The sequence below is a fragment of the Pezoporus occidentalis genome, unplaced genomic scaffold, assembly GCF_034315485.1.
Source record: "Pezoporus occidentalis ecotype Australia unplaced genomic scaffold, CSIRO_AGI_Poc_V1 ctg832, whole genome shotgun sequence".
In the NCBI taxonomy this organism is placed as follows: domain Eukaryota; kingdom Metazoa; phylum Chordata; class Aves; order Psittaciformes; family Psittacidae; genus Pezoporus; species Pezoporus occidentalis.
This window is the reverse complement of record NW_026916195.1, coordinates 1-23,722: the sequence shown is the minus strand read 5'-3', so window position 1 is coordinate 23,722 and position 23,722 is coordinate 1. Positions and strand designations below refer to the sequence as shown.

The following is a 23,722-nucleotide window of genomic DNA, read 5'->3' as shown; positions in this document are numbered from 1 at the left end:
CATATCCCACATCCAGTGTCTCTATTCCCCACATCCCATACCCTATATCCCCATATCCCCTACCCCCATACCATATCCCACTTATATCCTATATCCCCCTATACCGTACCCCATGTCCCCGTATCCCATGCCCTATATACCCCTATCCCATACCTTATACCGTCATCCCCCACATCCCATGCCCTATAACCCCATATCCCTGTACCCCATACCCTCTATCCACATATCCCATGCCCTGTACCCCCATATCCCCCATCCCGTGCCCGGCATCCCCATATCCCACATCCCATGTCTCTATTCCCCACATCCCATACCCTATATCCCCATATCCCCTACCCCCATACCATATCCCACTTATATCCTATATCCCCCTATACCGTACCCCATGTCCCCGTATCCCATGCCCTATATACCCCTATCCCATACCTTATACCGTCATCCCCCACATCCCATACCCTATAACCCCATATCCCCACATCCCACAACCCATATCCCTGTACCCCATACCCTCTATCCACATATCCCATGCCCTGTACCCCCATATCCCACATCCCATGCCCTATATACCCCTATCCCATACCTTATACCGTCATCCCCCACATCCCATACCCTATAACCCCATATCCCCACATCCCACACACCATATCCCTGTACCCCATACCCTCTATCCACATATCCCATGCCCTGTACCCCCCATATCCCCCATCCCCCATCCCCATATCCCACATCCCATGTCTCTATTCCCCACATCCCATACCCTATATCCCCATATCCCCTACCCCCATACCCTATCCCACTTATATCCTATATCCCCCTATACCATACCCCTATGTCCCCGTATCCCACATCCCATGCCCTATATACCCCTATCCCATACCCTATAACCCCATATCCCCACATCCCACACCCCATATCCCACATCCCATGCCCTATATACCCCTATCCCATACCCTATAACCCCATATCCCCACATCCCACACCCCATATCCCTGTACCCCATACCCTCTATCCACATATCCCATGCCCTGTACCCCCATATCCCCCATCCCGTGCCCGGCATCCCCATATCCCACATCCCATGCCCTATAAACCCCTATCCCATACCCTATACCGTCATCCCCCACATCCCATACCCTATAACCCCATATCCCCCATCCCATGCCCTATATCCCCACATCCCACACCCCATATCCCTGTACCCCATACCCTATATCCTCATACCCCATGCCCTATACCCCCATATCCCCCATCCCGTGCCCGACATCCCCATGTCCCGTACACGATATCTCCGTATCCCATACCCTATATCCTCATATCCCATGCCCGATATCCCCATATCCCCCATCCCATACCCTATATCTTCATATCCCATGCCCTATACCCCCAATCCCATACCATATATTCTCATATCCCATGCCCTATACCCTCATATACCATACCCTATATCCCCACATCCCACACCCAATGTCCCCGTATCCCATACCCTATACCCTCATATCCCATACTCTATATCCCCCATCCCATGCCCTATATCCTCATACCCCCATCTTCCCCATATCCCATCCCATATATCTTCATATTCCATGCCCTATATCCTCATATCCCATATCCTATATCCACACATCCCACACCTGATACCCTGTATCTGATACCCTATAACCTCATATGCTATACCCTCTATCACCTCATCCCACGCTCTGTATTCTCATATCCCATACCCTATACCCTCATATGCCATACCCCATATCCCTATCCCATACCCTGTACCGTCACAACCCATATCCTATATCCCCTATTCCGTACATTATACCGTTGCAACTCATATCCCATATCCCCATCCCATACCCTATACCGTCATAACCCATACCCTATGTCCCCTATTACATACTCTGTACCGTCACAACCTATACCCTATATCCCCATCCCATAACCTATACCATCACAACCCAAACCCCCCCCATCCCATACCCCACATCCCCATCCCATACCCCATATCCCATACCCCACATCCCCACCCCATACCCCACATCCCCATCCCACATCCCCATCCCATACCCCACATCCCCATCCCATACCCCACATCCCCATCCCATACCCCATATCCCCATACATCCCATCATACCCCATCCCCGTCCCATACCCCACATCCCCATCCCATACCCCATATCCCCATCCCATACCCCATATCCCTCCATATCCCATACCCCATCCCCATCCCATACCCCACATCCCCATCCCATACCCCACATCCCCATCCCATACCCCATCCCCACCCCATCCCATACCCCACATCCCCATCCCATACCCCCTATCCCCATCCCATACCCCCTATCCCCATCCCATACCCCACATCCCCATCCCATACCCCACATCCCCATCCCATACCCCACATCCCCATCCCATACCCCACAACCCCATCCCACATCCCCATCCCATACCCCACATCCCCATCCCATACCCCACATCCCCACCCCATATCCCATACCCCATATCCCATACCCCACATCCCCATCCCACATCCCCACCCCATACCCCATATCCCATACCCCACCTCATATCCCATACCCCACATCCCACATCCCATACCCCACATCCCATATCCCATACCCCATCCCCTATATGCCACATCCCATATCCCATACCCCACACCCCATACCCCACACTCCATACCCCGTATCCCATACCCCATATCCCATACCCCACACCCCATACCCCATATCCCATACCCCATATCCCATACCCCATATCCCATACCCCATATCCCATACCCCATATCCCATACCCCACATCCCCACCCCATACCCCATATCCCCTCTCCCAGCTGGCCCAGAAGTACGACCCCCAGCGGGAGCGGGAGCTCCGCGCCTGGATCGAGGCCACCACCGGCCGCCGCATCGGGGACAACTTCATGGAGGGCCTCAAGGACGGGGTCATCCTGTGCGAGTACGGCCCTGACCCCCACCCCCCCCCACACCACTGACCCCCTCCTTGGAGCATGGGGTCACCCCTGGGGTGACCTTGATCCCAATGGACCCAACCTTGATCCCAATGGGACCCAACCTTGACCACAAGAAGACCTAATCTTGACCTCAATGAGACCCAACCTTGACCCCAACGGGACCCAACCATGACCACAACGAGACCTAATCTTGACCTCAATGGGACCCAACCTTGACCCCAATGGGACCCAACCTTGACCCCAATGGGACCCAACCTTGACCTCAATGGGACCCAACCTTGACCTCAATGGGACCCAACCTTGACCTCAATGGACCCGACCTTGATCCCAATGGACCCAACCTTGACCCCAACAAGACCTAATCTTGACCTCAATGGGACCCAACCTTGACCCCAACGGGACCCAACCATGACCACAACGAGACCTAATCTTGACCTCAATGGGACCCAACCTTGACCCCAATGGGACCCAATCTTGACCTCAATGGGACCCAACCTTGACCCCAATGGGACCCAACCTTGACCTCAATGGGACCGAACCATGACCCCAATGGACCCAACCTTAAACCAATCTTGACTCCAATGGGACCCAATCTTGACCCCAATGAGACCCAACCATGACCCCAACGAGACACAACTTTGACCCCAATGGGACCCAACCTTGACCCCAGTGGGACCGAACCTTGACCCCAAGGGGACCCAACCTTGACCCCAATGGGACCCAATCTTGACCCCAATGAGAACCAACCTTGACCCCAATGGGACCCAACCTTGACCCCAACGGGACCCAACCTTGACCCCAACGGGACCCAACCATGACCACAACGAGACCTAATCTTGACCTCAGTGGGACCCAACCTTGACCCCAATGGACCCAACCTTAACCCAACCTTGACACCAATGAGACCCAACCATGACCCCAATGAGACCCAACCTTGACCCCAATGAGACCCAACCTTGACCTCAATGGGCCCCAACCTTGACCCCAATGAGACCCAACCTTGACCCCAATGAGACCCAACCTTGACCCCAATGGACCCAACCTTGACCCCAGTGAGACCCAACCATGATCCAACGAGACTCAACTTTGACTCCAATGGGACCCAATGTGACCTTTGACCCCCTGACCCCCAGGCTCATCAACAAGCTCCAACCCGGCTCCGTGCAGAAGGTGAATGAACCCGTCCAGAACTGGCACAAGGTGAGGAGGGGACCCCAAAGTGGGGGTGAGGCAAGGACATGGGGGTCCTATGGGGCACTTGGGGGTCCTGTAGGGGCACTTGGGGGTCCTAAGGGGGCACTTGGGGGTCCTATGGGGCACTTGGGGGTCCTATGGGGGCACTTGGGGGTCCTATGGGGCACTTGGGGGTCCTAAGGGGGCACTTGGGGGTCCTACGGGGGCACTTGGGGGCTTTGGGGTGGACTTGGGGTTCCGGGGGGCAGGGGTCCCACGGCCTCTCTCTGCCCCCCATGTGCAGCTGGAGAATATCGGGAACTTCCTGAGGGCCATCACGCGCTATGGGGTGAAGCCCCACGACATCTTCGAGGCCAACGACCTCTTTGAGAACACCAATCACACGCAGGTGCAGTCCACCCTCATCGCCCTGGCCAGCCAGGTGAGCCCCACATCCCCATCCCATCCCTGTGACGTCACAATCCCATCCCTGTGATGTCACAATCCCATCCCTGTGACATCACAATCCCATCCCTGTGACGTCCCCATCCCATCCCTGTGACGTCACAATCCCATCCCTGTGACATCACAATCACATCCCTATGACGTCCCCATCCCATCCCTGTGACATCACAATCCCATCCCTGTGACATCACAATCACATCCCTGTGACATCACAATCACATCCCTATGACGTCCCCATCACACCCCTGTGACATCACAATCCCATCCCTATGACGTCACAATCCCATCCCTGTGACATCACAATCCCATCCCTGTGACATCACAATCCCATCCCTGTGATGTCCCCATCCCATCCCTGTGACATCACAATCACATCCCTGTGACATCCCCATCACATTCGTGACATCACAATCCCATCCCTATGACGTCACAATCCCATCCCTGTGACATCACAATCCCATCCCTGTGACATCACAATCCCATCCCTATGACGTCCCCATCACATCCCTGTGACATCACAATCCCATCCCTGTGACGTCACAATCCCATCCCTGTGACGTCACAATCCCATCCCTATGACGTCACAATCCCATCCCTATGACGTCACAATCCCATCCCTATGACGTCACAATCCCATCCCTGTGACATCACAATCCCATCCCTATGACGTCCCCATCACATCCCTGTGACGTCACAATCCCATCCCTATGACATCACAATCCCATCCCTGGGACCCCAGGGACAATGCGGGGGGGGATCCCAGTTGGTCCCCACTTGCCCTCACCTGGGTGATGGGGATGCATGGGAGGGGTCGATGGGGGGGGATGTGGGGCTCATGGGGGGCAATGTGGGGTCTCTCGGCCAGGCCAAGACCCTGGGGAACAATGTGGGGCTGGGGGTGAAATACGCCGAGAAGCAGCAGCGGCGCTTCCAGCCGGAGAAGCTGCGCGAGGGGCAGAGCATCATCGGGCTGCAGGTACCAGGGATGTGGGGCGGGGATGTGGGGCAGGGATGGGGGGTAGGGATGAGGGGCAGAGCATCATCGGGCTGCAGGTACCAGGGATGTGGGGCAGGGATGTGGGGCAGGGATGGGGGGTAGGGATGAGGGGCAGAGCATCATCGGGCTGCAGGTACCGGGGATGTGGGGCGGGGATGTGGGGCAGGGATGGGGGCAGGGATGAGGGGCAGAGCATCATCGGGCTGCAGGTACCGGCGGGCATCATCAGGCTGCAGGTACCGGGGATGGGTGGCAGGGATGGGGGGCAGGGATGAGGGGCAGAGCATCATCGGGCTGCAGGTACCAGGGATGTGGGGCGGGGATGTGGGGCAGGGATGGGGGCAGGGATGGGGGGCAGGGTTGAGGGGCAGAGCATCATCAGGCTGCAGGTACCAGGGATGTGGGGTGGGGATGGGGGGCGGGGGGCAGGGATGTGGGGATGGGGGGCAGGGATGGGGAGCAGGGATGTGGGATGGGGGGCAGGGATGCGGGATGGGGGCAGGGATGCGGGGCAGGGATGCAGGATGGAGGGCAGGGATGCAGGAATGGGGGGCAGGGATGCAGGAATGGGGGGCAGGGATGCGGGATGGGGGGCAGGGATGCAGGATGGGGGGGGGCAGGGATGCAGGATGGGGGGCAGGGATGCAGGAATGGGGGGCAGGGATGCGGGATGGGGGGCAGGGATGCAGGATGGGGGGCAGGGATGCAGGATGGGGGGCAGGGATGCAGGATGGGGGGCAGGGATGCGGGGATGGGGGGGCACAGGGATGCGGGATGTGGGGCAGGGATGCAGGATGGAGGGCAGGGATGCAGGATGGGGGGCAGGGATATGGGATATGTGGGGACACAGGGGCCCACCTGGGCACAGGGGCAGACCCAGGGATATGGGGGTCCCGGAGGGATACAGGGCCAGAGGAGCCTGAAGCATGGGGAGGACACAAGGACCCGATGGGGACACCGCCTCCCACCCCACACAAGGGGTGAGAGCGCCCACAGGCACCTCCCATCCAGCTCGAGGTCCCCATTGTCCTCCCCTGCCCCACATTGTGTGTGTCCGTCCCCCCCACCCCACCCCACACCCCCTAGATGGGCACCAACAAGTTCGCCAGCCAGCAGGGCATGACGGCCTATGGGACCCGGCGCCACCTCTATGACCCCAAACTGGGCACGGAGCAGCCCCTGGACCAGGCCACCATCAGCCTCCAGATGGGCACCAACAAGGGGGCCAGCCAGGTAGGGAGCTGTGGGGCTGCTTGGAGGGGTGGTCCCAGTGTGGGGTGGGGGGCTGTGGGGTGGGGGAACTTCAATGGGACCCAACCGTGATCACAACGGGAGCCAAGCTGGACTTCAATGGGACCCAACCTTGACCTCAATGGGACCCAACCTTGACCTCAATGGGACCCAACCTTGACCTCAATGGGACCCAACCTTGACCTCAATGGGACCCAACCTTGACCCCAATGGGACCCAACCTTGACCCCAACGTGACCCAACCTTGACCTCAATGGGACCCAACCTTGACCTCAATGGGACCCAACCTTGACCTCAATGGGACCCAACCTTGACCCCAATGGGACCCAACCTTGACCCCAACGTGACCCAACCTTGACCTCAATGGGACCCAACCTTGACCTCAATGGGACCCAACCTTGACCTCAATGGGACCCAACCTTGACCTCAATGGGACCCAGTCTTGACCTCAATGGGACCCAACCTTGACCTCAATGGGACCCAGTCTTGACCTCAATGGGACCCAACCTTGACCCCAACGGGACCCAATCTTGACCTCAATGGGACCCAACCTTGACCCCAATGGGACCCAGTCTTGACCTCAATGGGACCCAACCTTGACCTCAATGTGACCCAACCTTGACCCCAATGAGACCCAACCTTGACCCCAATGAGACCCAACCTTGACCCCAATGAGACCCAACCTTGACCCCAAGGGGACCCAATCATAACACCAACCTTGACCCCAACGAGACCCAACGTTGACCTCAACAACACCCAATCTTGACCTCAATGACATCCAACCTTGACCCCAATGAGACCCTACATTGACCTCAATGGGACCCAACCTTGACCCCAATGAGACCCAACCTTGACCCCCCTGAGACACAACCTTGACCCCAACGGAACTCAATTATGACCCCAATGGGACCCAATCCTGACCCCAATAGGACCCAACCTTGATCCCAATGGACCAAACCTTGACTCCAACAAGACCCAACCTTGACCCCAGTGACATCCAACCTTGACCCCAATGAGACCCCACATTGACCTCAATGAGACCCAACCATGACCCCAATGGGACCCAACTTTGACCCCAATGAGACCCAACCTTGACCCCAGTGACATCCAACCATGACCCCAATGAGACCCTACCTTGACCCCAACGGGACCCAATCTTGATCCCAATGGGACCCAATTAGGACTCCAACGAGACCCAACCTTGACCCCAACGGGACCCAACTTTGACCCTAACCTTGCCCCCAAGAACACCCAACCTTGACCCCAACAACACCCAACCTTGCCCCCAACTTTGACTCCAAGGGGACTCAACCATGACCCAACCTTGCCCCCAATGACACCCAACCTTGCCCCCGACACCCAACCTTGCCCCCAACGACACCCAACCTTGACCCCGACACCCAACTTTGCCCCCAACGACACCCAACCTTGCCCCCAACGACACGCAACCTTGACTGCAACCTTGCCCCCAACAACACCCATGACCCCAACCTTGCCCCGAACGACACCCAACCTGGATGCCAACCTTGCCCCCAACGGCACCCAACCTTGACCCCGACACCCAACCTTGCCCCCAACACCCAACCTTGACCGCAACCTTGACCCCAATGACACCCAACCTTGACCCCAACGACACCCAACCTTGACCGCAACCTTGACCCCAATGACACCCAACCTTGACCCCGATACCCAACCTTGACCCCAATGACACCCAACCTTGACCGCAACCTTGACCCCAATGACACCCAACCTTGACCGCAACCTTGACCCCAACGACACCCAACCTTGACCGCAACCTTGACCCCAATGACACCCAACCTTGACCCCGATAGCCAACCTTGACCCCGACACCCAACCTTGACCGCAACCTTGACCCCAATGACACCCAACCTTGACCGCAACCTTGACCCTAATGACACCCAACCTTGACCGCAACCTTGACCCCAATGACACCCAACCTTGACCCCAACGACACCCAACCTTGACCCCAACGACACCCAACCTTGACCGCAACCTCGACCCCAATGACACCCAACCTTGACCGCAACCTTGACCCTAACGACACCCAACTTTGACCCCAATGACTACCAACTTTGATCCCAACCTTCCCCCAACGACACCCACCCTTGCCCCCAACCTTGCCCCCAACGACACCCAACTTTGACCGCGACACCCAACCTTGACCCCAACGACACCCAACCTTGACTGCAACCTTGACCCTAACGACACCCAACTTTGACCCCAACGACACCCAACTTTGATCCCAACCTTCCCCTAACGACTCCCAACCTTGCCCCCAATGACACCCAACGTTGACCCCAATGACACCCAACTTTGATCCCAACCTTCCCCTAACGACACCCAAATTTGACCCTAACGACACCCACCCTTGCCCCCAACGACACCCAATGTTGACCCCAACGACACCCAACTTTGCCCCCAACGACACCCAACTTTGATCCCAACCTTCCCCTAACGACACCCAACCTTGCCCCCAACGACACCCAACCTTGCCCCCAACGACACCCAACCTTGACCCCGACACCCAACTTTGATCCCAACCTTGCCCCCAACGACACCCAACTTTGACCCCAACAACACCCAACTTTGACCCCAATGACACCCAACCTTGCCCCAACCTTGCCCCCAACGACACCCAACGTTGATCCCAACGACACCCAACGTTGCCCCCAACGACACCCAACTTTGACCCCAATGACACCCAACCTTGACCCCAACGTTGCCCCCAACGACACCCAACGCTGCCCCCAACGACACCCAACGTTGACCGCAACGACACCCAACCTTGCCAACGACACCCAACTTCGACCCCAATGACACCCAACTTTGATCCCAACCTTCCCCTATCGATACCCACCCTTGCCCCCACCCTCCCCCCTCAACGTACAACCCTCCATGGGGACCCCCCCTTCCCCTTATCCCTTGGCTTCATGGTGTCGGTGCCGCAGGCGGGGATGACGGCGCCGGGCACGAAGCGGCAGATCCTGGCGGCGCCGGCGTTGGGCATGGAGCGTTGCGACGCGCTCACCATCGGCCTGCAGATGGGCAGCAACAAGGGAGCCTCGCAACGGGGCATGACCGTCTACGGCCTGCCCCGCCAGGTCTGCGACCCCAAGTACTGCGCCGGCCTCCTCGACGGCCTCGACGGGCCCAATCATCACCCCTGATGCATAGGGCATGGTGGGGGGGGGGGAGGTGGGGGGGGGGGGGGGGACAAACACAGACACAGAGGTTGAGGGGTGCACATGGAGATGGGGGGCACGAGAGGCCTGAGGAGATAAATGGGGATGGGGGGACGTGAGGCCCCTTGGGATGCACATGGGGATGGGGGATACAGGGATATGGGGGGGACATAGGGACACACATGGGGATGGGTGATACAGGGATATGGGGGGGCACATGGACATGGGGAGGACATAGGGATGCACATGGAGATGGGGGATACAAGGGGCCTGGGGAGATAAATGGGGATGGGGAGGACATAGGGCACATGGAGATGGGATGCACATGGGGATGAGGGATACAGGGATGGGGGGGGACCCTTGGGATGCACATGGGGATGGGGGATATGGGGGGGCACATGGGATAAATGGGGATGGGGGATGTGGGATATGGGATGCACATGGGGATGGGGGATACAGGGATATGGGGGGGACATAGGGATGCACATGGAGATGGGGGGCACGAGAGGCCTGAGGAGATAAATGGGGATGGGGGATGTGAACATGGGATATGGGATATGGGGGGGACAGGGATATGGGGGGGACAGGGATATGGGGGGGACATAGGGATGCACATGGAGATGGGGGGCACAAGGGGCCTGAGGAGACAAATAGGGATGGGGGGACATGAAGCCCCTTGGGATGCACATGGGGGTAGGGGATACAGGGATATGGGGGGACATAGGGACACACATGGAGATGGGGGATACAGGGATATGGGGGGTGACAGGGACATGGGGAGGACATAGGGATGCACATGGAGATGGGGGGCACGAGGGGCCTGAGGAGATAAATGGGGATGGGGGGACGTGAGGCCCCTTGGGATGCACATGGGGATGGGGGATACAGGGATATGGGGGGGACATAGGGACACACATGGAGATGGGGGATACAGGGATATGGGGGGGCACATGGACATGGGGAGGACATAGGGATGCACATGGAGATGGGGGGCACAAGGGGCCTGAGGAGACAAATGGGGATGGGGGGACGTGCACCCCCTTGGGATGCATATGGGGGTGGGGGATACAGGGATATGGGGAGGACATAGGGACACACATGGGGATGGGGACACAGGGATATGGGGGCACAGGGACATGGGGAGGACAGGGGATGCACATGGAGATGGGGACACAGGGACTTGGGGATACATGGGGATGGGGGGAGCCCCTTGGGATGCACATGGGTGTGGGGGATACAGGGATATGGGGGGGGACAGGGACATGGGGATGTACATGGAGATGGGGGGCACAAGGGGCCTGAGGAGATAAATGGGGATGGGGGGATGTGAACCCCCTTGGGATGCACATGGAGGTGGGGGATACAGGGATATGGGGGGCACAGGGACTTGGGGGGCACATGAACATGGGGGGCACACACATGGACCTGTGGGGTACACAGGGACCTTAGAGGGAACACAGACCTAGAGGGGGACACAGCCCCTTGGGGGACACATCCACACACACACAAGGGCCCTTTTGGGGGGCAGGGGGGGGGGGCAAGCACAAGACACCCCCCCCCCCAACAATGAAGCCACTGAGACACAATAAAAGCCACATGCAAACTAAGCCTGGAGAAACGGGGGTGCTGGGGGGCTGGAGAGAGCAATTGGATGGGGGTCCCCCCATGTGTCCCCCCCCACATCCCTATGGGGCTCCCCATATCCCTATGGGGCTCCACCTTATGCCAAGGACACTCAGCCCCAGCCCAGCCCCACCAGGGCATTTATTCATTGTCCCCCCCCCCCCCAAGTGGGGGTCCCATCCCTGTGGGTTTGGGGGGGGGGGGCACACAATGGGGTGACACCATAGGGGACCCAAAGTTATAAACCGGAATGCGTCCCCCCCACAATAAGGGAGCAGAATTGGACCCCCCCCAATGTCCTTGACCCCCATCCCAGTATCTTGGGGGGCACGGGGGGGGGGGGAACTGGGGCCCCCCCCTTGCTATTGGTTGGCAGCTTCACAAGCATCGATCCAGTCGCTGTAGACGTCCACGGGCTCCGAGAGGTCTCCATGCGGGGGGGGGAGTTAAGGGGTCTAATGGGGAAATGGGGGGGGGACAGGCCCCAGTATGGGGGGCGGTACCAGTATGGCGAGGGGGGGAGTCCCAGTATGGTGGGGGGGGGTCCCGGTATGGCGGGGGGGGTCCCAGTATGGTGGGGGGGGCGGTCCCAGTATGGTGAGGGGGGGAGTCCCAGTATGGTGGGGGGGGGTCCCAGTATGGTGGGGAGGGGGGTCCCAGTATGGTGGGGGGGGGGGGTCCAGTATGGTGGGGGGGTGATCCCAGTATGGCGGGGGGGGTGGTCCCAGTATGGCGGGGGGGGGTCCCGGTACGGCGGGGGAGGGGTCCCAGTATGGTGGGGAGGGGGGTCCCAGTATGGTGGGGGGTGGTCCCAGTATGGTGGGGGGCTTCCCAGTATGGTGGGGGGGTGATCCCAGTAGGGCGGGGGGGTTCCCAGTATGGTGGAGGGGTGCTCCCAGTAATGTAACGTGGGGGGGATGCTCCCGGTATGGCAGGGGAAGTGCTCCCAGTATGGTAGGGGGGTTCTCCCAGTAACACAGGGGGCTGCTCCCAGTACCAAAATGGGCTCCTCCCAGTACCACAATGGGGTCCTCCCAGTACCACAACGGGGTCCCCCCAGTACCACAACGGGGTCCCCCCAGTACCACAACGGGGTCCTCCCAGTACCACAATGGGGTCCCCCCAGTACCACAATGGGGACCCCCAGTATCACAATGGGGTCCCCCCAGTACCACAATGGGGTCCTCCCAGTGACACAACGGGGTCCCCCCAGTACCACAATGGGGTCCCCCCAGTACCACAACGGGGTCCCCCCAGTATCACAACGGGGTCCTCCCAGTACCACAGTGGGGTCCCCCCAGTACCACAACGGGGTCCCCCCAGTACCACAATGGGCTCCTCCCAGTGACACAGTGGGGTCCCCCCAGTACCACAACGGGGTCCCCCCAGTATCACAACGGGGTCCCCCCAGTACCACAATGGGCTCCTCCCAGTGACACAATGGGGTCCTCCCAGTACTACAGTGGGGTCCTCCCAGTACCACAGTGGGGTCCCCCCAGTACCACAATGGGCTCCTCCCAGTGACACAGTGGGGTCCTCCCAGTACCACAATAGGGTCCCCCCAGTGACACAATGGGGTCCTCCCAGTACCACAGTGGGGTCCCCCCAGTACCACAACGGGGTCCCCCCAGTGACACAGGGGAGCTGCTCCCAGTATGTTGAGGGGGTCCCCCCAGTACCACAATGGGGTCCTCCCAGTGACACAGTGGGGTCCCCCCAGTACCACAATGGGGTTCTCCCAGTACCACAATAGGGTCCCCCCAGTGACACAATGGGGTCCTCCCAGTACCACAATGGGGTCCCCCCAGTACTACAGTGGGGTCCCCCCACTACCACAATGGGGTCCTCCCAGTACCACAATGGGGTCCCCCCAGTACCACAGTGGGGTCCTCCCAGTACCACAATGGGGCGCTCCCAGTACCACAATGGGGTCCCCCCAGTACCACAATGGGGTCCTCCCAGTACCACAATGGGGTCTTCCCAGTACCACAATGGGCTCCTCCCAGTGACACAGTGGGGTCCTCCCAGTACCACAGTGGGGTCCCCCCAGTACCACAGTGGGGTCCTCCCAGTACCACAATAGGGTCCCCCCAGTGACACAATGGGGTCCCCCCAGTGACACAATGGGGTCCCCCCAGTAAGGATACAGGTGATGGGCGTCTGGAACTCCTCCAGGCAGACGGTGCAGGAGATGACCCCCGTGTTTCGGGCACGGTCCCTGGTGTGTTGGGGGGGGGGTTGTGTTGGTTGTAGGGCACAAATGAGGGGTGACCCCCCCTTTTCCAAACCCCACATTGTGTGTGGGGGTCCCCCCCTTTTTTACCCCCCTTTTCACTCACATCTTGACGTCGCAGGACTTCTCGTGGTTGCAGAAGGGACACGTGAACTGAGTCTCCAGCGTCCCCGTCACCTTCTTCTTGGGGGGGGGCTTCCGCTTGGACTTGCGCCGCCCCATAGCCTATGGGGCAGGGGAGGGAGGCGGTGAATGGAAAGGGGGGGGGGGGGGGGATGGATGCAATCCTCCCTGCCCCCATCACCACCACCCCCTCCCTATAGAGGGGATTCTGACCCGCTGGGGGTGGTTTAGGGCTCCATGGGGGGGGTTTAGGGCCCTATAGGGGGGGGTTAGGGCCCCATGGGGGGGGGGGTTAGGGACCCATGGGGGGCGTTCAGGGCCCCATAGGGGGGGTCTAGGGCCCCATAGAAGGGGGTCAGTGCCCCATAGAAGGGGGTCAGGTCCCATAGAGAGGGTTCAGTGCCCCATAGAAGGGGGTCAGGCCCCATAGGGGGGGTCAGGCCCCATAGAAGGGGTTCAGTGCCCCATAGAAGGGGTTCAGTGCCCCATAGAAGGGGGTCAGGCCCGATAGAAGGGGGTTCAGGCCCCATAGGGGGGCTCAGTGCCCCATAGAAGGAGTTCAGGGCCCCATAGAAGGGGGTTCAGGCCCCATAGAAGGGTTCAGTGCCCCATAGAAGGGGTTCAGTGCCCATAGAAGGGGGTCAGTGCCCCATAGAAGGGAGTTCAGGCCCCATAGAAGGTGTTCAGTGCCCCATAGAAGGGGGTCAGGCCCCATAGAGGAGGTTCAGGCCCCATAGAGGGGGTTCAGTGCCCCATAGAAGGGGGTCAGGCCCCATAGAAGGGATTCAGGCCCCAAAGAAGGGGGTCAGTGCCCCACAGAAAGGGTTCAGTGCCTCATAGAAGGGGGTCAGTGCCCCATAGAAGGGGGTCAGGCCCCATAGAAGGGGGTCAGTGCCCCATAGAAGGGGGTCAGTGCCCCATAGAAGGGGGTCAGGCCCCATAGAAGGGGTTCAGGCCCCATAGAAGGGGGTCAGGACCCCCCGGTTCCGCTCTCACCGCCCGCCGCCGCCGTCCAACCCGGAAGTGCCTCGGTCCCTCCCCTTCCGGTGTGGCACTTCCGCCCGCGCGCTCTACTCCTATTGGCCGATAGAGGCGCGGCCCTCAGCCAATCAGCAGAGGCCCCGCCCTCCCTCCGGCAGTTTTGGGGTGAAAAACGTCGATTTTGGGGTAATGCGGCTTCGATCAAAGGCTTTTATTGGGGGAGGGGTCCCTGAGGTCAACTGAGGTCACGGGGGGAGGGGTGTCCCCCCCAACCATGTCCCCTAGGTCAAAGGTCACGGGGGGCCTGCCCCCTGCTGGAGTGGGGGACTCACAAGGGTTCATTATGGGGGGGGTCAATGGGGGGCACCAATGGGGGCTCAATGGGGGTATCAATGGGGTCATCAATGGGGTACCCCAATGGGGGCTCAATGGGGGTATCAATGGGGTCATCAATGGGGTACCCCAATGGGGGCTCAATGGGGGTACAATGGGGGGTATCAATGGGGCTCAATGGGGTTCCCCAATGGGGCTCAATGGGGGTATCAAGGGGGGTACCAATGGGGTACCCCAATGAGGTTCCCCAATGGGGTCTCAATAGGGTTCCCCAATGGGGTCTCAATAGGGTTCCCCAACGGGGTCTCAACCGGTTCCCCAATGGGGTCTCAATGGAGGTTCCTCAATGGGGTCTCAATGGGGCTCCCCAGTGGGGTCTCAATGGAGGTTCCTCAACGGGGTCTCAATGGGTTCCCCAATGGGGTCTCAATGGAGGTTCCTCACTGGGGTCTCAATGGGGTTCCCCAATGGGGTCTCAATGGAGGTTCCCCAATGGGCTCCCCAATGGGGTCCCCAATGGGGTCTCAATGGATGTTCCTCAATGGGGTCTCAATGGAGGTTCCTCAATGGGGTCTCAATGGGGCTCCCCAATGGGGTCTCAATGGATGTTCCTCAATGGGGTCTCAATGGAGGTTCCTCAATGGGGTCTCAATGGTGTTCCCCAATGGGTTCCCCAGTGGGGTCTCAATGGGGCTCCCCAATGGGGTCTCAATGGGGCTCCCCAATGGGGTCTCAATGGAGGTTCCCCAACGGGGCTCCCCAATGTGGTCTCAATGGGGTCTCAACCGGTTCCCCAATGGGGTCTCAATGGGTTCCCCAATGGATGTTCCTCAATGGGTTCTCAATGGAGGTTCCCCAACGGGGTCTCAATGGAGGTTCCCCAATGGGGTCTCAATGGGTTCCCCAATGGGGTCTCAATGGAGGTTCCTCAATGGGGTCTCAATGGGTTCCCCAATGGGGTCTCAATGGGTTCCCCAATGGGGTCTCAATGGAGGTTCCTCAACGGGGTCTCAATGGGTTCCCCAATGGGGTCTCAATGGAGGTTCCCCAATGGGCTCCCCAATGGGGTCCCCAACGGGGTCTCAATGGATGTTCCTCAATGGGGTCTCAATGGAGGTTCCTCAATGGGGTCTCAATGGGGTTCCCCAATGGGGTCTCAATGGATGTTCCTCAATGGGGTCTCAATGGAGGTTCCCCAATGGGGTCTCAATGGTGTTCCCCAATGGGTTCCCCAATGGGGTCTCAATGGGGCTCCCCAATGGGGTCTCAATGGGGCTCCCCAATGGGGTCTCAATGGAGGTTCCCCAATGGGCTCTCAATGGGGCTCCCCAACGGGCTCTCAATGGTGTTCCCCAATGGGGCTCCCCAATGGGGTCTCAACGGGGTCTCAATGGAGGTTCCCCAATGGGGTCTCAATGGGTTCCCCAAGGGGGGTCTCAATGGAGGTTCCCCAATGGGCTCTCAATGGAGGTTCCCCAATGGGCTCTCAATGGAGGTTCCCCAATGGGCTCTCAATGGAGGTTCCCCAATGGGCTCTCAATGGTGGTTCCCCAATGGTGCTCCCCAATGGGCTCTGTGGGGCCGTGGCTCTCAGCGGTGCCGCGGCGGCAGCACCTCTCGGTGCAGGAGGCGCCCGGTGGCCTCCAGGAAGGTGACGGTGGCGGCGTGGGGCTCCAGGCGGATGTGGGCGAAGGCGCCGGGGGACGCGGGGGCCCCATAGAAGAAACGCAGGGAACCGGGGGGCAGGGCCCCCTCGTGCCGTCGAGAGCCCTCCATGAAGTTCCCGGCGCCGCTCACCACGTAGCCCACCCCCCCCTCCCATAGGAACTGTGGGGAGAGAAAAGAGAGGGGGAGGGGTCAGGAAAAAATGGGGACCCCCCCCCCACCCCCCACCCCCCATTTTGGGGGGTTGGGGGTGTTGGAGTCTCAATAGGGGCAGTTTGATATCCCCCCCCCCCCCCCCGCCATGGGGTGGTCAAGGGGGGTCTGTGTCAGGGGGGTATTGGGGGATGTATGGGGTGTCTGTGGGGTACATGTGGGTATATATAGGGTATCTATGGGGCATCCATGTGTGTATATGGGGTACATGTGGGTATATATAGGGTATTTATGGGGCACCCATGTGTGTCTATGGGGTACATGTGGGTATATATAGGGTATTTATGGGGCACCCATGTGTGTCTATGGGGTACATGTGGGTATATATAGGGTATCTATGGGGCACACGTGTGTGTTTATGGGGTACACGTGGGTATATATAGGGTATCTATGGGGCACACATGTGTGTCTATGGGGTACACGTGGGTATATATAGGGTATTTATGGGGCACCCATGTGTGTCTATGGGGTACATGTGGGTATATATAGGGTATCTATGGGGCACACGTGTGTGTCTATGGGGTACACGTGGGTATATATAGGGTATCTATGGGGCACACGTGTGTGTTTATGGGGTACACGTGGGTATATATAGGGTATCTATGGGGCACACGTGTGTGTCTATGGGGTACACGTGGGTATATATAGGGTATCTATGGGGCACACGTGTGTGTCTATGGGGTACACACGTGTGTGTCTATGGGGTACACATGGGTATATATAGGGTATCTATGGGGCACACATGTGTGTTTATGGGGCACACGTGGGTATATATAGGGTATCTATTGTGCACCCATGTGTGTCTATGGGGTACACGTGGGTATATATAGGGTATTTATGGGGCATCCACGTATGTCTATGGGGTATACATGGGTATATATAGGGTATCTATGGGGCACACGTGTGTGTTTATGGGGTACACATGGGTATATATAGGGTATCTATGGGGCACACGTGTGTGTTTATGGGGTACATGTGGGTATATATAGGGTATCTATGGGGCATCCATGTGTGTCTATGGGGTACATGTGGGTATATATAGGGTATCTATGGGGCACACGTGTGTGTTTATGGGGTACACGTGGGTATATATAGGGTATCTATGGGGCACCCCTGTGTGTCTATGGGGTACATGTGGGTATATATAGGGTATCTATGGGGCACCCCTGTGTGTCTATGGGGTACACGTGGGTATATATAGGGTATCTATGAGGCACACGTGTGTGTCTATGGGGTACATAGACACACGTGGGTATATATAGGGTATATATAGGGTATCTATGGGGCCCGCATGTGTGTCTATGGGGTACATGTGGGTATATACAGGGTATCTATGGGGCACACGTGGGTATATATAGGGTATCTATGGGGCACACGTGTGTGTCTATGGGGTACATGTGGGTATATATAGGGTATCTATGGGGCATCCATGTGTGTCTATGGGGTACATGTGGGTATATATAGGGTATCTATGGGGCACACGTGTGTGTTTATGGGGCACACGTGGGTATATATAGGGTATCTATGGGGCACACGTGTGTGTTTATGGGGCACACGTGGGTATATATAGGGTATCTATGGGGCATCCATGTGTGTCTATGGGGTACACGTGGGTATATATAGGGTATCTATGGGGCCCGCATGTGTGTCTATGGGGTACATGTGGGTATATATAGGGTATCTATGGGGCACACGTGTGTGTCTATGGGGTACACGTGGGTATATATAGAGTGTCTATAGGGCACACGTGTGTGTCTATGGGGTACACATGGGTATATATAGGGTATCTATGGGGCATCCATGTGTGTCTATGGGGTACACGTGGGTATATATAGGGTATCTATGGGGCACACATGTGTGTCTATGGGGTACATGTGGGTATATATAGGGTGTCTATGGGGCACACGTGTGTGTCTATGGGGTACACGTGGGTATATATAGGGTATCTATGGGGCATCCATGTGTGTCTATGGGGTACATGTGGGTATATATAGGGTATCTATGGGGCACACGTGTGTGTTTATGGGGTACACGTGGGTATATATAGGGTATCTATGGGGCACACGTGTGTGTCTATGGGGTACACGTGGGTATATATAGGGTATCTATGGGGCATCCATGTGTGTCTATGGGGTACACGTGGGTATATATAGGGTATCTATGGGGCCCGCATGTGTGTCTATGGGGTACACGTGGGTATATATAGGGTATCTATGGGGCACACATGTGTGTCTATGGGGTACACGTGGGTATATATAGGGTATCTATGGGGCACCCCTGTGTGTCTATGGGGTACACGTGGGTATATATAGGGTATCTATGGGGCACACATGTGTGTCTATGGGGTACACGTGGGTATATATAGGGTATCTATGGGTCCCCCACGTGTACCTATGTGGTACCTATAGGGCCCCCACATGTATCTATGGGTCCCTCCCGTGTACCTATGGGTCCCCCCCGTGTACCTATGTGGTACCTATGGGTCCCCCACGTGTATCTATGGGTCCCCCCGTGTACCTATGTGTCCCCCACATGTACCTATGGGTCCCCCCGTGTCCCTATGGGTCCCCCACATGTACCTATGGGTCCCCCACGTCTACCTATGGGGTATCTATGGGTCCCCCACGTGTATCTATGGGTCCCCCACGTGTATCTATGGGTCCCCCCGTGTACCTATGGGTCCCCCCCCGTACCTATGGGGTACCTATGGGTCCCTATGCGTCCCCCACCTGCACGTTGTGGTCGTGCCCGCAGATGTAGGCGCTCACTCGGTGCCTCCGCAGGAGCGGGCGGACGAGGCGGCGGAGGCAGGCGCTAGGACCGTGCTCCCCCGCCGACCAGAGCGGGTAGTGCCCGGCCACCAGCACGAAGCGATCCCGCTCCGCCGCCACCAGGCGGCGCCGGAGCCACTCGAGCTGCGCCTCTGCCCCCGCCCGCTCCCGGGGCGCAGCGGAGCCGTCTCTATCGCGATAGCTGTCGTCTCTATCGCGATAGCCGTCTCTATCGCGATAGTTATCGTCGATATCGCGATAGCTGTCGTCTCTATCGCGATAGTTATCGTCGCTATCGCGATAGCCGTCGTCTCTATCGCGATAGCCGTCGATATCGCGATAGCTGTCGTCGCTATCGCGATAGCCGTCGTCGCTATCGCTGCCCCCACCGCACAGCAGGACCGTGTCCAGCAGCAGAAGCCGAGCAGAGGCGTTGGTGCCCGGCAGGGACAGGCGGAGGCTGTAGTAGGGGTGCGGGAAGTGCCTGCAAGGGGGGGAAGAGGGGGTGATGGGGATAGTGTGGGGGTGGCATTGGGTATGGTAGGGATAGTGTGGGGCAGCGTGGGGATAGTGTGGGGATGGCATTGGGGTATGGTACGGATAGTGTGGGGCAGCGTGGGGATAGTGGGGAGAGTGTGGGGATGGCATTGGGGTATGGTAGGGATAGTGTGGGGCAGCGTGGGGATAGTGGGGATAGTGTGGGGATGGCATTGGGGTATGGTAGGGATAGTGTGGGGCAGCGTGGGGATAGTGTGGGGATGGCATTGGGGTATGGTGGGGATAGTGTGGGGTAACGTGGGGATAGTGGGGATAGTGTCGGGATGGCATTGGGGTATGGTAGGGATAGTGTGGGGTAGTGTGGGGATAGTGGGGATAGTGTGGGGTAACGTGGGGATAGTGTGGGGATGGCATTGGGGTATGGTAGGGATAGTGTGGGGCAGCGTGGGGATGGCATTGGGGTGTGGTAGGGATATCATGGGGACACCATGGGGACACCATAGGGACACCATGGGGACACCATAGGGACACTATAGGGACACCATAGGGACACCATGGGGACACCATAGGGACACCATTGGGACACCATAGGGACACTATAGGGACACCATAGGGACACCATGGGGACACCATGGGGACACCATAGGGACACCATAGGGACACCATAGGGACACCATTGGGACACCATAGGGACACCATAGGGACACCATTGGGACACCATAGGGACACTATGGGGACACCATAGGGACACCATGGGGACACCGTAGGGACACCATAGGGACAGCATAGGGACACCATAGGGACACCATAGGGACACCATGGGGACACCATAGGGACACCATAGGGACACCATGGGGACACCATAGGGACACCATAGGGACACCATGGGGACACCATTGGGACACTATGGGGACACTATAGGGAAACCATAGGGACACTATGGGGACACCATTGGGACACTATGGGGACACTATGTGGACACCATAGGGACACTATGGGGACACCATAGGGAGATCATGGGGACACCATAGGGACAGCATAGGGACACCATAAGGAAACCATAGGGACACTATGGGGACACCATAGGGACACCTTGGGGACACCACAGGGACATCATGGGGACACCATAGGGACACCATAGGGACACCATAGGGAAACCATAGGGACACCATAGGGACACTATGGAGACACCATAGGGACACCATAGGGACACCATTGGGACACCATTGGGACACCATTGGGACACTATAGGGACACTATAGGGACACTATAGGGACACCATGGGGACACCATAGGGACACCATGGGGACACCATAGGGACACCATAGGGACACTATGGGGACACTATGGGGACACCATAGGGACGCCTTAGGGACACCATTGGGACACCATCGGGACACCATAGGGACACCATAGGGACACTACGGGGACACCATAGGGACACCATGGGGACACCATAGGGACACCATGGGGACACCATAGGGACACCATTGGGACACCATAGGGACACCATAGGGACACTATGGGGACACCATAGGGACACCTTGGGGACACCATAGGGACACCACAGGGACACCATAGGGACACCATAGGGACACCATTGGGACACCATAGGGACACCATGGGGAAACCATAGGGACACCATGGGGACACCATTGGGAAACCATAGGGACACTATGGGGACACCATAGGGACACCATAGGGACACCATTGGGACACCATAGGGACACCATGGGGACACTATAGGGACACCATAGGGACACCATAGGGAAACCAAAGGGACACCATATGGACACTATAGGGACACCATGGGGACACCATAGGGACACCATAGGGACACCATGGGGGGGGTCTGGGCCGGTACCAGCGGGGGGAGCGCTTCCCATAGGCGATCTGAGCCGAGACGTTGCCGGCGTGGTCGTGGTTCCCGGCCAGCACGAACCAGGGCAGGGAGCGGAGCGCCGGGGCCGTGAACACCCGCTCGAAGGTGTCCTGGGGGGACAGGGGAAATGGGGACCCCCATTGGGGTCCATTGGAACCGGCCCCCCCCCATTGGGGTGCATTGGAACCCCCCCATCGGGTACCTGGAAGTGGGGGTCCCCCCTATTGGGGTCCATTGGAACCGGCCCCCCCCCATTGGGGTGCATTGGAACCGGCCACCCCCCATTGGGGTCCATTGGAACCGGCTTCCCCCCCCATTGGGGTGCATTGGAACCGGCCACCCCCCATTGGGGTCCATTGGAACCGGCTTCCCCCCCCATTGGGGTGCATTGGAACCCCCCATTGGGTACCTGGAAGCGGGGGTCCCCCCCATTGGGGTCCATTGGAACCGCCCCCCCCCATTGGGGTGCATTGGAACCCCCCATCGGGTACCTGGAAGTGGGGGTCCCCCCCATTGGGGTCCATTGGAACCGGCTTCCCCCCCCATTGGGGTGCATTGGACCCCCCCATGGGGTACCTGGAATTGGGGGTCCCCCCTATTGGGGTCCATTGGAACCTCCCCCCCCCATTGCTTTCCATTGGACCCCCCCATCGCGTACCTGGAAGCGGGGGTCCCCCCCATTGGTTTCCATTGAAACCGCCCCCCCCCATTGGTTTCCATTGGAACTGCCCCCCCTCATTGGGTTCCATTGGAACCGTCCCCCCCATTGGCTTCCATTGGACCCCCCCATCGCGTACCTGGAAGCGGGGGTCCCCCCCATTGGGGTCCATTGGAACCTCCCCCCCCCATTGGTTTCCATTGGACCCCCCCATCGCGTACCTGGAAGTGGGGGTCCCCCCCATTGGGATCCATTGAAACCGCCCGCCCCCATTGCTTTCCATTGGACCCCCCCATCGCGTACCTGGAAGCGGGGGTCCCCCCCATTGGTTTCCATTGGAACCGCCCGCCCCCATTGGCTTCCATTGGACCCCCCATTGGGTACCTGGAAGCGGGGGTCCCCCCCATTGGGGTCCATTGGAACCGCCCGCCCCCATTGGCTTCCATTGGACCCCCCCATCGCGTACCTGGAAGCGGGGGTCCCACTCGTCCCGCACCCCCTCGTAGTAGAAGTTGTCCCCGAGGGCGAGCACGAAGTCGGCGCCGAGCTCCGAGGCCGCTCGCCCCATGGCGGCCGCCGTCGCCACCTCCCGTGGGGTGACAAAAGGGGGGTCCGGGACCCCCCCCCAGTCCCCCAGGGCCAGGAACTGAACCGAGCCCCCCCCCGACGCCGCCGTCATCGATACCCAGAGCAG

The 23,722-nt window shown here is 58.7% G+C and overlaps 3 protein-coding genes across 3 annotated transcripts; 1 reads left to right on the top strand and 2 right to left on the bottom strand.

Annotated features, from left to right (window-relative positions):
* Positions 1-2,797: 2,797 nt before the first annotated feature.
* Positions 2,798-10,033, top strand: CNN1 (calponin 1). Its single transcript, XM_062604195.1, has 6 exons — positions 2,798-2,943; positions 4,093-4,159; positions 4,437-4,574; positions 5,463-5,573; positions 6,681-6,827; positions 9,815-10,033. The coding sequence occupies exons 1-6, from the start codon at positions 2,909-2,911 to the stop codon at positions 10,031-10,033; spliced, it is 717 nt and encodes a 238-aa protein (XP_062460179.1). The 5' UTR covers positions 2,798-2,908.
* Positions 10,034-11,962: 1,929 nt separating this feature from the next.
* Positions 11,963-14,131, bottom strand: ELOF1 (elongation factor 1). The gene is made up of 3 exons (XM_062604194.1): positions 14,011-14,131; positions 13,819-13,889; positions 11,963-12,098 (listed from the first exon to the last, which is right to left on the bottom strand). The coding sequence occupies exons 1-3, from the start codon at positions 14,124-14,126 to the stop codon at positions 12,034-12,036; spliced, it is 252 nt and encodes an 83-aa protein (XP_062460178.1). The 5' UTR covers positions 14,127-14,131; the 3' UTR covers positions 11,963-12,033.
* A 2,798-nt stretch (positions 14,132-16,929) lies between these two features.
* Positions 16,930-23,707, bottom strand: ACP5 (acid phosphatase 5, tartrate resistant). The gene is made up of 5 exons (XM_062604193.1): positions 23,495-23,707; positions 22,353-22,480; positions 20,350-20,474; positions 19,949-20,172; positions 16,930-17,168 (listed from the first exon to the last, which is right to left on the bottom strand). The coding sequence occupies exons 1-5, from the start codon at positions 23,705-23,707 to the stop codon at positions 16,932-16,934; spliced, it is 927 nt and encodes a 308-aa protein (XP_062460177.1). The 3' UTR covers positions 16,930-16,931.
* Positions 23,708-23,722: the final 15 nt, after the last annotated feature.

Excerpts from the sequence above, each read along its gene's own strand:
- CNN1 (XM_062604195.1), top strand. The coding sequence starts at position 2,909 with ATGGAGGGCCTCAAGGACGGGGTCATCCTGTGCGA. Across the intron at positions 4,160-4,436 it reads CCGTCCAGAACTGGCACAAG|CTGGAGAATATCGGGAACTT; the intron begins GTGAGGAGGGGA and ends CCCCATGTGCAG. Across the intron at positions 5,574-6,680 it reads AGAGCATCATCGGGCTGCAG|ATGGGCACCAACAAGTTCGC; the intron begins GTACCAGGGATG and ends CACACCCCCTAG.
- ELOF1 (XM_062604194.1), bottom strand. The coding sequence starts at position 14,126 with ATGGGGCGGCGCAAGTCCAAGCGGAAGCCCCCCCCCAAGAAGAAGGTG. Across the intron at positions 13,890-14,010 it reads AAGTCCTGCGACGTCAAGAT|GGACCGTGCCCGAAACACGG; the intron begins GTGAGTGAAAAG and ends CCAACACACCAG. Across the intron at positions 12,099-13,818 it reads GTTCCAGACGCCCATCACCT|ACCTCTCGGAGCCCGTGGAC; the intron begins GTATCCTTACTG and ends CCCCGCATGGAG.
- ACP5 (XM_062604193.1), bottom strand. The coding sequence starts at position 23,707 with ATGACGGCGGCGTCGGGGGGGGGCTCGGTTCAGTTCCTGGCCCTGGGG. Across the intron at positions 20,173-20,349 it reads CGATAGCGACGACGGCTATC|CCGCTGCGCCCCGGGAGCGG; the intron begins GCGATAGCGACG and ends ATAGAGACGGCT. Across the intron at positions 17,169-19,948 it reads GGCACGACCACAACGTGCAG|TTCCTATGGGAGGGGGGGGT; the intron begins GTGGGGGACGCA and ends CTCTCCCCACAG.